Consider the following 14138-nt stretch of genomic DNA (forward strand, 5'->3'; position numbering starts at 1 on the left):
TGAAAAAGCTTCAAATTTGCATGACTATTTAGCATAAAGATGAAAAATCCTACCTCTCATAAGCTGTATGAAATTGGGAAAGGTATGAGGGTCTATCTACCTCTCAGGAAAGGGGATGATAATAGTACCTACATCACAATGTTGTCATAAGGATGAAAAGAGAGTCAGAAGATTTGAACATACACTTCACCAAAAGAGACAGATAGCAAATAAGCACTTGAAAAGATGCTATTACAGCCCTCATGAGTTATTAGGAAAACACAAATTAAAACCACAATGTGATACCCCTACACACCAGTTAGAATTTTAGAAGTGAAACATATACCTATTTCACTCCTAGAAAGAAGAAATATAAAGTCCATACAAATTTTTTACATGAATATTCGTGGCAGTTTTATGTGTAACGGCCAAACTGGAAACAGTTCATCAATGAAATATTACTCGGAAATAAAAAAGATGAACCACTGATGCACAATGAATAAATTTCAAAATAATTACCCTGAATGATAGAATAAAGGCAAAAAGACTACACAATGTGCAGTTCATTTATATGCCATTATAGAGGATACAAACTGATTATGGTAACAGAACAGATTGGTAGTTGCTTGGGAACAAAGACAGGGAGGGGTGAGAGGAAGGTTTTTAGGGGACATGAAGACACTGGAGGGGGTCATGGTGCCTTCACTTGCTTGTGGGGATGGTTTCACATATCAAACCTTACTGAATTGTGTACTTTAAATAGATGTGGTTTATTTTATGTAAATTATACCTCAATAATGCCTTTTTAAAAAGTGAGTGCCTGTGACACACCAGGCCTTCCGTAAGCATTAGCTATCATAAACTTTACTGGTATACTGAAAAATGTTTTAGATGAAAGTCTTTAAAAGAGTATCTCATCAAAAGCAATATTCAATGATTAATTGTATCATCATGATATCATAACACAGCTACATTGTTTCTTTCCTTCTAGGGATGCTTATGAATAAAGATGAATTAAGAAAATAGTCCAGACTTTGCATCAAAAGGCCTGAGCTCATAGCCCATTCTATCATCCAGTACTTTGTCCTGATGTCTGACCTTGATTTTACTCTTATATAAAATAATATAAATCTACAGCATACGGTTGTTCTAAGAATCAAACAAAAATGGGTGTGAATATGTTCTGCAAACCATAAGCAACACTAGGATATCAGTCATTACAACTGCAGAGGAAAGAAGCAGAGAGAAGTGTTGACAGTTTTGCCGACTCAGTAACAGAAAGAAAGCAAAATTTTTAAAACCTTGACCAAAAAAACAAAACAAAACAAAACCCCACATAAGAGCAAGAGCTAGACCCTCCATCTCTTCAATTCTTTTACTCTGATATTCTCGCGTTCAGATTGCCTAGGACACCTTTAAAATACACATTTCTAGGATCCCCTACTCTTATTGAATCAGAACCCCAAGTGTAGGGATCATGAATCGAGTCTAAGGAAACCTGCCCCAGTGATTCTGATGCAGCTGGCAGCACCAGGCAAAGGGTGGTCCTTTGGAAACAACTGCCTTGACCTTGAGGCCTCTCAATGAGAAACAACAGCCATCCTAGACTCTGTTGCTCAGGTTAAACCTGACTTCAGTCTCCAGAAAAGATAATTGTATCTTCCATAATGACTAAAAATGCCAGATGTTTTAAAACATCAACAAGTGTTACAAGCATTTCCCCATCACCATTCTCCTTCTAACCATGAGCATCCATACTCAGGAGTCTCACTGGTCCTGAGATTACCCTTGTAATTATCTGTGTTGGTAATGCAAATGTGTATTACTTAACTTCTTTCCAAATCAGTCCTTTCCCTCACAAGATGAAGTCATTCAGTATTGCCTTGGATGGTCCATCTGAGGTGTGGTGTGATGTTTGTGTGGAATCAGCATTTGAAAATCAAGAAGTGAGAAGAAAACCAGCAGGACTGATGCACATCAGTCATTTCTGCCCTTTGGGGTGGTTAAAGCAGAGCGATAAAGACCTGAGTTTCCATCTCCTATCTCTGATAAGCTAAACCTGTCCGGGACTCTATTCCTTCAGCCACAAGAAAAGAATCTTTTCTGTGTCTTGAGAATCCACCTATAAGTTACTTCTTGGGGATTGTTGTTTCAAAACCCTCTATCGAAAGGCACTACATGAATGCAGTTAAATCTCTTATCATATGGTTCATGATTCTATGAAGTTTGACCGAGTGTTGCAACAATGCCTCTAGGAGTCAGATGGGAGAATTCATTGAAGATTAAGAGCTTGGAAAATGGAGAAAGAATGCCCATCTGAATGGGGCAGCCCCCAATTGGTTTCCATGTACAAATCCAGCCCCAGGTTGCCAGATAATCTGTTTTTTTATCCCCCAAAGGTAAGGCAATAGAAATACTACTTCTGTTCTGTTGGCAAATTAAGGGAAAACTACTTTTTCTTTTTTTTTGGGTTACAGCTCAGTTTTATTGGGAAAAACAAAGGATAGTACACCCACGAGGAGTGAGGGCGGGCTGACCCCAAAGGAGAGGACTCGATCCTTCTAGGCTTCTTCCTTTTATACTCCTCCCCCCAGAGCCTGCCCTATGCAAACTGGGCTAGCCAAGAAGGGGGAGTGTTTATTTCACCTGAAGTTCTCACTCCCGTCCACGGATTTCCTTCTGTTCCACTTTTGCGGACTTTTTCCTTTCTTTGTCTTTTAGCCACTGCCATTTTAGACTCCCTTTTCCTATTTTAACTACCTAACTTTCCCCCGTCAAGAGATGGGAGGCCCAATTCTTTGGCAATGGAGTGCCATGGTCTCTCTGGCTACTTCCTGCTGAGCTGGGACAGCGAGGGGCATTGGGCCTCCCCCTCTTTCTAGTCTCAAGCCTCAGAGTCCTTATAACAATGTCCATCTAAGAATGAGTGATATTTTCTGTGGTCAGGTGTAGTTTTATAAATCCTTGTTGAACTGGCATTGTGTGTTGTAGCTTGTTGACCTGGGCAGAGACAAAATGGGTTAGACATATGATAATACATGGAGCAATCATAAGCAGCATCAATGTGGTAATAACAGGGATTAGTAGGCACATTAGCCAACTCCAAATTCCCCTTTGCCAGGAGAAAGATCCCCCAAAGAGAGGTTGTAGCCACCCCAAGAACTCTCCAGCTGATTCTTGGCGATCCTGTAGGATCTGAATATTTTTCTTGAGGTCTGTAAGACCTTCTTCAACTTAACTGGAGGTATTTACCCAGAAACAATATGTCTCATTCAAGGTGGTTCAAGTCCCTCCATTTTCAGGGATCAGGAGATCTATCTCTTGCCTATTTTGGAGTACAACCCCTGCCAAGCTGTTTTGGCTCTTTAGAGCTATCCTGAGAGATCTTATCTCCAAAAACTTAATTTTGGGAGTTTTCATTAGAATGGCGCTCATTTGTAGTTCTGAATAGGTATCTGAGATCTCCCAGGGGCTCACAGGTATATTGAGTGTCCTCTTCTGTTTTCTTCCACAGATTGAGTCATGAGTAGTGAATCCAGGAGTTGTGTCCTGGTACCTTGACTGCTGTGGGGTAGAAAGTATTACAGGTAGGGGCCCTTCCATGTGGGCTGGAGTTGAGCCTTTGTGGACCCATCTTTCCAGACTTTAATTAGGACTTGAGTCCCTGGAGCATATAGTGGTAGCTCTTTAGAATCTTTTGGGTCCTGGTTGACACCTGCAAGTGTATATCTCGTTGGAGTTGCCCAATGGCCATAGTATAAGACTGGAGGGTCTGAGCCTCTGGATCTAGGAGGAGGTCATTGGCATAAACAAAAGGTCTCCTATATACCATTTCATAAGGACTAAGACCAACCTGTTCCTTGGGGGCAATATGGATGCAAAGGAGAGCTATTGGTAAAGCCTCCTATCCCAGGGAGGTCTCCTGGGTTATCTTTTTTATCGTTGATTTTAAGAATTGGTTGCCTCTTTCTACTTTTCCTAAAGGCTGAGGCCTCCTGGCACAATGGAGGTAATAAGTAATGCCCAATGCTTTAGAGACCCCTTGGGTGACCTTAGAAGAAAATGGTGCCCCGTTGTCACTTTGTAATGACCTGCACAGACCAAATCTCGGAATTATTTCATGGAGCAGTTGTGTTTTGTTTTGTTTTGTTTTGTTTTGTTTTTTACCACCTCCTCAGCCTTCTCAGTCTGGGTGGGAAAGCCTTCAATCCATCCTGTGAATGTATCTATCATAACTAATAGGTATTTATACCCTTGAGAAACTGACATCTGGGTGAAGTCCATCTGCCAGTCCTCTCCTGAGTAGGTCCTACCCCATTGGATGGGCTGGGCCAGCTGGGGTCTTCAAGCTCCTTGGGGGTTGTTTAATTGGCAAGTGGGACAAGAGGAAACCATTTGCCTTATAGTTGTTTGCAGGCCTGTTCCTCTGAAGGACCTTTCTAGTAATCTTTGGAGAGCCTTCTCCCCTAAATGAGTGGTGGCATGTAAGGAGATAACCAACTTCCACTGAAGGTTCCCACACAGAAAAAGGAGTCCCTCCTTTTGGAACCACCCTGTATGATCTTCTTAAAAGCCCTCACTCTTAGCTTTAAGAGTATCACCTTCCGTATATGAAGGAGTTTCTGGCAAATTAGTCTGTGAAACTAAGGTGGCAACCCCTATTAGGTCATGGTTCTGTAATGCTGCTCTCTTAGCTGCCTGATTGGCTGCTTGGTTCCCTCGTGCCGCTTCTGTGCTCCCGTTTTGGTGTCCTTTTCAATGAGAGACTGAAACCTCAGCAGGCAGATGGGCTACCTCCAAGAGCCTAAGGATTTGATCATCATATTTGATTGTGGACCCTTGGGTGGTCAAGTGGCCCCTTTCTTTCCAAATAGCAGCATGTGCATGTAGCACCAGAAAGGCATACTTGGATTCAGTGTAAATGGCTATTCCTTTTCCTTTTCCCAGCTCTAAAGCGAGTCAGAGCTATGAGCTCAGCCAATTGGGCTAAAGTACCTGGTGGCAAAAGTTTGGCCTCTATGATCTCGAAATTGGAGACTACTGCATATCCAACTCTTCTTTTTCCATCTAAGACAAAGCTGCTTCCATCAGTGTACCAGATTTCCTCAGGATTGGTCAAAGGATCTTCTGACAATCCCTCTCTGGGTTTTGTCCAGTGGTCCAAAGTTTCTTAACTGCAGGTCTTCTGGAATCTGAGACTGAGTCGCGTGAGCTTTCTGCCCAGTTTGTTTTTGCTGTCCCGGTTTCCAGCCTTCTGGGCTTCTTGTTATTTCCACTGGACTAGGTTTTCTTTGTGTTCAGCTTCCACTGTGTGAGATTTCACCAAGTTTGGCTTCTGCTGTGCTTGGCCTCTGCTTCACAGAGGCTGAGCCAAGGTTGTTTCAGACAGATTAAATCTGAGAAATGGCACCATATATGTTGGAGGAGTGGGTAATTTCCTTGATTCTGTCTCGCCACAGCAAAGATTTGAAATGGCAGACCAGTTTTACAGCTGACTTATGGCTCAGTTTTATTAGGAAAAACTCAAGGCACAAGCGGGGAAGGCAATGGCACCCCACTCCAGTACTCTTGCCTGGAAAACCTCATAGTCAGAGGAGCCTGAAAAGCTGTGGTCCATGAGGTCAATGAGGGTCGGACATGACTGAGTGACTTCTCTTTCACTTTTCACTTTCATGCACTGGAGAAGGAGATCCCAGGGACTGGGGAGCATGGTGGGCTGCCGTTTATGGGTTCGCACAGAGTCAGACACGACTGAAGTGACTGAGCAGCAGCAGCAGGGCACAAGGGCAGGCTGACGCCAAAGGAGAGGCTGAAAACTACTTTTAAGTGGAATGAGTGAAATGCCTCCAGGTCACTGTGAACTTATAGGCCTCTGATTTTTGCCATTATTCAAAAGTATAATCTCTTAACAACAATAATAACAAAAGTATACCAATATAATAAATCTTGTACCCACATAATCAGTCAATAACATATACAATCCTGCCTCCCAGAATGAACATTTTAAAGAATATAATTTAAGCTCAAATAGCTGACTCTTCATGGAAAGAGTCAAATAACCATTGGTCTGAACAGTAGCTTGTTGTCGAATCCTAATCGGCCGTGGATTGAGGTTTGGTTTTCTGTCTCTTGCAGCAGGATGTAAAAGAACCATATTCTCCTCCTCACAACCAGGATCATCCATCCCACCAGAAATAGCAGAAGGTACTCCTTACAGGGTAGCCCTATCTCAGACAGGGCCCTGCATAGGAAGAGATGGGGCCAGGGATCAAACCCCGAGATCAAGAGTGTATCAGATTTTTTCTTTGCTGGATAACATGTACATGCATGATATGGTAAAAAATGGCTTCCCTCATTTTATTGAGAAACTCTTTGTACTATAATGAAAGTGGGGAAGTGTTTTTCACAGTTGGTGCTTATGAATGACTCTTGGGAAGTATCCAATAAACTGTTGACTGAAAAAAATTGCACAACATAAAAGTTGAGAATTATGTTTTATTCAGAGGACATTCTGAGCACTTCAAGCCTGAGAAATAACATCTCAAATAACTCTGAGAAACTGCTCCCAAGAAGCAAGGTGAGGAGCCAGTATATACAGGAGTTTTTGCAACAAAGACCAGGTAGTGGGAACATCAAAAGATAACTATTAATTAAAGAAAAACAGCTATCTCAAGCTAATGAAATTTAGCACTTTCCTATGTATGGGAAGAAGCAACAGTCCGGGCTCACTGAAACCACTCCTTTGATATGCACTTCAGCTACCTGGGGCCAGAAACCTGCTTCTCTCCATCCTGAGTCCCCTCAGGGTACCCCATGGGGCTGCTACAGTGGCTGAAGGCTTGGCAGCTGGCAGTCCATTTTTCTCCATTCTGAGTTCCCTCAGGGCTCACCATCAGGGTGACTGTATTGTGATGGCTTGGTGGCTGCAACATCCTTTGTTTGCTGATATGACAGGCAATATTTTTCATTCACAAAATGATGTTTCTGTTTGAAATCCAAGAGTACTTGTAAGGTCCAATTGACCTATAAAATGTGAGTGATGGATATCTCCAGTTGAAAACTACCGTAGGATCTTGAGTTATCTGTAACTTGGTCTTATAAGACTTTACAGAATATAAGTGGTGTTGGGTATTCTCATTTGGGACAGATGTGGAAGAGATGAACTTTAGTGGTTGGGGTACTAGCAGAGAGCAGAGTACCCTATTGGCATTCCCAGAGTTTCCCTCAAAAGGCTGAACTCTTCACACAGAAGCTCTTTGCATAGGCATGGGATAAGGGAGTCAACCAAGGATACTGTGGCAGCTGCAGAAAATCATCACCATCCCTTGATCTGAAGGTCAGGTCCGTGTCACCAGATCCTGGTGGCAGCTCCCTCTATGGAATGGAGTTGCTAGCAGACTGTGTAGAGAGGTGCAGAGACACTGCCCATGTCCTTCTGATCTCCTGCCAAGTCCCTCCTCAGGCTTCCTCCCTCCTCTGACATCCAGAGGTCCAGGGAACGCAGGAACCCATAGAGGCCAGTCAGTCTCCTAGGGCACAGAGTGGGGCAGAGAGTGAGGGAGAAATGAGAGTTATTATCTCAGAAGGCTGGGGAAGTCTTCACTCCTGGAACATTAGAGACTAGGGGTTTTTCAACCTCTAATATAGAGGTCCCCAATCCCCAGGCCATGAACTGGTACCAGTCCATGGCATGTAAAGAACTAAGCCACACAGCAGGAGGTGAATGGCAGGTAAGTGAGCAAAGTTTCAGCTATACTTACCACCACTCTCCATTGCTCATATCCCCCTAGATGGGACTGTCTAATTGCAGGAAAAGAAGCTCAGGGCTCCCACTGATTCTGCATTATAGTGAGCTGTATGTTTATTTCATCATATATCACAATATAATAATAGAAGTAGAATGCACAGTAAATGTAATGTATCTGAATCATCCCCAAGCCCCCTCCCCCTTACCCTGGTCTGTGGAAAAATTGTCTTCCAGGAAACCGGTCCCTGGTGACAGAGTGGGGACTACTGCTCTAATCCTCTAGCCCTCACTGGTTGATGAGGGGACTGAGACAGAGGGATTGAACTACTGAGTCAACGTGTGTAAACCCAAATAAGAGGCACACTTGAGACCACAGGGATCCATATGACCCTGGGATTCATATGACTATAACACTAGAATAGGGTTGGCTAAAAGGGACATCTATGAGGTTATTTGCCCAACTGTACCCCAAAGACATCAGGAATTGAATGCGGATTTTTTTCCTCCTGAACCAAAACATGCCCTCAGACTTTTTCCTGAGGCTCCAGGTGGCCCCTAATAATCAATCCGTCTTCTTGCCCTATTACTTAACAATACAAGGTGCTCTAAACCCCTTAGACATAAAGCTCAGATTATTCTGTGATTTTCCTCCTTGAACCATGACTCATTCGCAGAAGGTGTATCCTTGAAGATGTCCAGACTGCTCACCCTGGTGACTTGGTGGAGGGCACTGACAGTTTGGAAGGAGACAGAGCACCATAAAATGAAGCTTCCTGAAGGATAACAATACAAGGCCTTGATCCCCTGATGGGTTTTCTCTTCCTCTGTCCCGCAGGTTGACAGAACAGAGGTGATTCGCACCTGCATCAACCCAGTCTATTCAAAACTGTTCACAGTGGACTTTTACTTCGAGGAGGTGCAGCGCCTGCGGTTTGAGGTCCATGACATCAGCAGCACCCACAATGGGCTGAAGGAGGCCGACTTTCTGGGCAGCATGGAGTGCACGCTTGGCCAGGTGGGTCCGTGACACCCTCCCTCCCCTTTAGCCTTCTGAGGGCCTTTCTCCCTCCTTTTTTCCCCTCTTCCCTCATTCAGTCTTTGCTTTCTTTCTCCTGTTGATTTATTTCCTTTAACAGGTAGCATTGTGTGACATGCACTGCCATGTCCATTATAGTCAGTGTTACACTTTCATGTGGATGATGGTGCAGATATGTCAGGTGTCACTTATTTTGCAAAGCTAATCATTTTTGTTTCTGAATTCCTTCATTCTGTCAATCATTTATTTAACAACTATTTATGGAGCACCTGCTCTGCTCCAGTTGTATGTCTGCTATTGCCTTATCCTGATACATCATAATCTTCCATCTCCCAACTCAACTATGAGAACCATTACACACGGAGTATCGCTCGGTCACAGCTATCCCAAGCCTCTGGTGCCAAAAGCAGCCCAAGAGAGGGCTAAATAGATACATGGTAAATGAATAAATGCTTTACTTAATCCTCACAGCAATGTTGGGGAATAAACATTCATTTCTCAGAGAGACTCAGAAGTAATTGATTTGCCAGAGACCCCACACTAACCAGGGCAGAGTTACACCCAAGTGGGCCTTACCCCAAACCCCATGATCTTGCCTTTGGAACACCTTTCCTTTTTCCCTTCCTTCCTGCTGTACCCAGAACTTGAATAAGTGCTGAGGTGTGATCTAAGTGGAAATAGTCCCTGTGCTCAAGACTAATTGGAGAAGCCTCAGTGTGTGCCCTCAAACAGAGACACTCATGATGTCCTCTAAGCTCTCATGAGACAACTCATCCTGGGAGCTATACATGGTTATGGGCCTGCAGGGAAGGGAGAGCTTTCTGCTGGGGAGAATGACGAAAGGCACTGTGGAACCAAACTTTGAAAAAATATGGTCCAGGGGTTGAAGAAGGAGGAGGGATGTCTTCAGGTAAAAAGGCAATGCAAACAAGGCATAGAGGTCATAGCAACCATGCAGAGCTAAGGGTTGAGAGGACCAGCCACCCTTAATCAAGGTCGGAGGCTGATTTACTGGGAAACTAGTGCAGCTTAAAATTCAGAGAACTTCACTTATGTAGACACTTCCAAAGTTCTGTATCATGTTTTTATTTGTAGTGTTGTACTTTTTCCACAAAGAAAGATTCCAAATTATATAAGCCTCAAACCTCACAAAACCTGCATTAATCCCATGTAGAGGTAAGGATCTTGTTTAGGGATTAGTAAGAAAGAGTTTAAGTTGTCTTAAAACTCAACATTCAGAAAACTTAAGATCATGGCATCCAGTCCCATCACTTCATGGCAAATAGATGGGGAAACAATGGAAACAATGACAGATTTTATTTGGGGGGGGGGGGGGCTCCAGTATCACTGCAGATGGTTACTGCAGCCATGAGATTAAAAGACACTTGCTCCTTGGCAATCTATAGATTCAATGCAATCCCTATCAAGCTACCAACGGTATTTTTCACAGAACTAGACCAAAGAATTTCACAATTTGTATGGAAATACAAAAAACCTCGAATAGCCAAAGTAATCTTGAGAAAGAAGAATGGAACTGGAGGAATCAACCTGCCTGACTTCAGGCTGTACTACAAAGCCACAGTCATCAAGACAGTATGGTACTGGCACAAAGACAGAACTATAGATCAATGGAACAGAATAGAAAGCCCAGAGATAAATCCACGAACTTATGGACACCTTATCTTTGACAAAGAAGGCAAGGATATACAATGGAAAAAAGACAACCTCTTTAACAAGTGGTGCTGGGAAAACTGGTCAACCACTTGTAAAAGAATGAAACTAGAACACTTTCTAACACCATACACAAGAATAAACTCAAAATGGATTAAAGATCTAAATGTAAGACCAGAAACTATAAAACTCCTAGAGGAGAACATAGGCAAAACACTCTCCGACATAAATCACAGCAAGATCCTCTATGACCCACCTCCCAGAATATTGGAAATAAAAGCAAAACTAAACAAATGGGACCTAATGAAACTTAAAAGCTTTTGCACTACAAAGGAAACTATAAGTAAGGTGAAAAGACAGCCCTCAGATTGGGAGAAAATAATAGCAAATGAAGAAACAGACAAAGGATTAATCTCAAAAATATACAAGCAACTCCTGCAGCTCAATTCCAGAAAAATAAATGACCCAATCAAAAAATGGGCCAAAGAACTAAACAGACATTTCTCCAAAGAAGACATACAGATGGCTAACAAACACATGAAAAGATGCTCAACATCACTCATTATCAGAGAAATGCAAATCAAAACCACAATGAGGTACCATTACACGTCAGTCAGGATGGCTGCTATCCAAAAGTCTACAAGCAATAAATGCTGGAGAGGGTGTGGAGAAAAGGAAACCCTCTTACACTGTTGGTGGGAATGCAAACTAGTACAGCCACTATGGAAAACAGTGTGGAGATTTCTTAAAAAACTGGAAATAGAACTGCCATATGACCCAGCAATCCCACTTCTGGGCATACACACTGAGGAAACCAGATCTTAAAGAGACACGTGCACCCCAATGTTCATCGCAGCACTGTTTATAATAGCCAGGACATGGAAGCAACCTAGATGCCCATCAGCAGACGAATGGATAAGGAAGCTGTGGTACATATACACCATGGAATATTACTCAGCCTGTTAAAAAGAATTCATTTGAATCAGTTCTAATGAGATGGATGAAACTGGAGCCCATTATACAGAGTGAAGTAAGCCAGAAAGATAAAGAACATTACAGCATACTAACACATATATATGGAATTTAGAAAGATGGTAACGATAACCCTATATGCAAAACAGAAAAAGAGACACAGAAATACAGAACAGACTTTTGAACTCTGTGGGAGAATGTGAGGGTGGGATATTTCAAAAGAACAGCATGTATACTATCTATGGTGAAACAGATCACCAGCCCAGGTGGGATGCATGAGACAAGTGCTCGGGCCTGGTGCACTGGGAAGACCCAGAGGAATCGGGTGGAGAGGGAGGTGGGAGGGGGGATCGGGATGGGGAATACGTGTAAATCTATGGCTGATTCATATCAATGTATGACAAAACCCACTGAAATGTTGTGAAGTAATTAGCCTCCAACTAATAAAAAAATTTTAAAAAAATAAAAAAATTTAAAAAAAAATATAAAAAAGACACTTGCTCCTTGGAAGAAAAGTTATGACCAACCTAGACAGCATATTAAAAAGCAGAGATATTACTATGCCAGCAAAGGTCCATCTAGTCGAAGCTATGGTTTTTCCAGTGGTTATGTATGGATGTGAGGGTTGGACTATAAAGCTGCACTCCTCTTCCTGCCTCACTTCTCTACTCCACTGTGGTGCTTCCTTCACCTTCTTTGACTTTCAGTCTGAGTCAGTTTTTTGGTAAATCCAAGCAAAGATACTCTGCAGCATATGCCAAACTCCTTCCTGAATCCAGACTGTATGCAGTGTTCCCATCTGCTCAGAATGTGCTTCCTTTCCCTGCGCACACTCATGTTCCCTTCCCAAATTCAGTGGAAATGTCACTTCTTTCTGGAAGCCTTCTCTGAGCTCTTGTCTGCTTGATACCATCCTGTCAATGTTTGCTTCCTCTTCTGTGCTTCTCCCTAAGAATGGCTGTGATTTATTTGTGTAATTATTTGTTTTACATCTTTATCCCCAACTAGTTGTGAGCTGTTTGAAGGCAAAGACAATGTCACTGGCCCCTGGCACACTGCCTGGCATGAGGTAGAGGGTCAAGGACTGGTTGGACATGGGAAGATAAGCCTTACAAAAGAGGTAATTTTGAGGATCATTCACACAGACAAAATTGTGAAAGCTTTGGATGAACGATCTTTTATTCACATGACTTAGTGGATCTACATTTACTTCTTGGGACAGCATATAACTTTTATGCATAGGTAGGATGCTCATTGCTAAGTGAGAATCTTAAAATGGTTCCTTTATATCTGCAAAATGCCATTTTAATCACCTTTAAGTTTATTTATTATTTATTTAAGTTTACTTAAGTTGGAAGGACTGATGCTGAAGCTGAAACTCCAATACTTTGGCCACCTGATGAGAAGAGCTGACTCATTGGAAAAGACTCTGGTGCTGGGAAAGATTGAGGGTAGGAAGAGAAGGGGACGACAGAGGATGAGATGGTTGGTTGGCATCACTGACTCAATGGACATGGGTTTGGGTGGGTTCCGGGAGTTGGTGATGGACGAGGAGGCCTGGCATGCTGCGGTTCATGGGGTCGCAAAGAGTCAGACACGACTGAGCGACTGAACTGAACTGAACTGAACTGAACTGAAGTTTATTTATACATTACAGAATTCCACCTCAGACCCACTATTCATTCATTCATTCATTGCCTACTTATAGTGCACTGTACCTATCAAGAACTACGTGCTCTTGACTCTTTCCAAAAGTAACGAGAGAGATATACAATGATGATTATATAATATATGATGGAGAATATCCCCGGAACCCACCTTCTTGTGGACTTCTCCTCAGGAGGGAATAAGGTGTCCTGCTGTCAAAGCCCTTTGGGGTGAGGTTTCCCATTACTCAAGTGAAAAGCATCAGGGTTGATATGGAGAAATGGCCAGAGGGCCTAGAGTGGGAGAAACAGAGAAACTGAGGGATTCATTCACGCAATCTTCCTAATCTGTCGAGATGAGACATATGTAGACCTGAGCACTTAAAGTGAATTACCAATAGTCCTTCCTAAGTATACTTTGATGCTTTTGAAAGGGCTTTCAAACTGATCCTTTCTCTTGGCTTTTTAAAAATTTCTTTCTTTTAGAAGTATAGTTGAGTTACAATGTTGTGTTAATTTCTGCTGTACGGCAAAGTGACTCAGATGTACATGTATATACATTCTTTTTCATATTCTTTTCCATTCTGGTTTATCACAAGGTGTTGAATATAGTTCCCTGTGACATACAATAGGACCTTGTTCTTTATCCATCTTATATATGCTAGTTTGCCTCTGAGTTGAGAAAACCAAGAATCAGAAAGATTCCATGCCTTGACAGAGCCAAGACCAGAAGTCAAGAGCTCTTTATCTTTAATTCAGAGCTCTTTCTTCTGCCATGATTTAGGAAAAGGATAATGCAGGGAGGCTGCATGTTGTGAGAAATTTTGTTGACATGGTGGCTTAGGAGGAAAAAAAGACATGAGCAGCAAGTCAGCCATGCTTCTCAAGCCATACTACTGCACCCCCCTGGTGATTTGCTGGCCTGACTGGGTATCCTGTATATTTTTAAACAACCACCCTCTCGTAATATCAGCCAAGTGATTGGTGCTATTGACCTGGCCCACACTTTGGGATGCCACTGACTTAAATCAATCAGAATGTCTCAATTTTGTGGCAACAGTGATTGATTCAGGGAAGCTATGTAACT

At 42.5% G+C, this 14138-nt stretch overlaps 1 protein-coding gene across 6 annotated transcripts in view; it reads left to right on the top strand.

Moving 5' to 3' along the window:
- The window catches only part of CPNE4 (copine 4), a 676149-nt gene that overhangs the window by 434807 nt on the left and 227204 nt on the right, over positions 1-14138 (top strand). For all 6 annotated transcript variants that reach the window (XM_043474409.1, XM_043474407.1, XM_043474408.1 and 3 more), the window contains exon 3: positions 8562-8741. In XM_043474409.1, coding sequence (XP_043330344.1) covers positions 8562-8741 — 180 coding nt within the window. The remainder of the gene's footprint in view (positions 1-8561; positions 8742-14138) is intronic.

The sequence above is a fragment of the Cervus canadensis genome, chromosome 7 (assembly GCF_019320065.1).
Source record: "Cervus canadensis isolate Bull #8, Minnesota chromosome 7, ASM1932006v1, whole genome shotgun sequence".
Taxonomy (NCBI): Eukaryota; Metazoa; Chordata; class Mammalia; order Artiodactyla; family Cervidae; genus Cervus; species Cervus canadensis.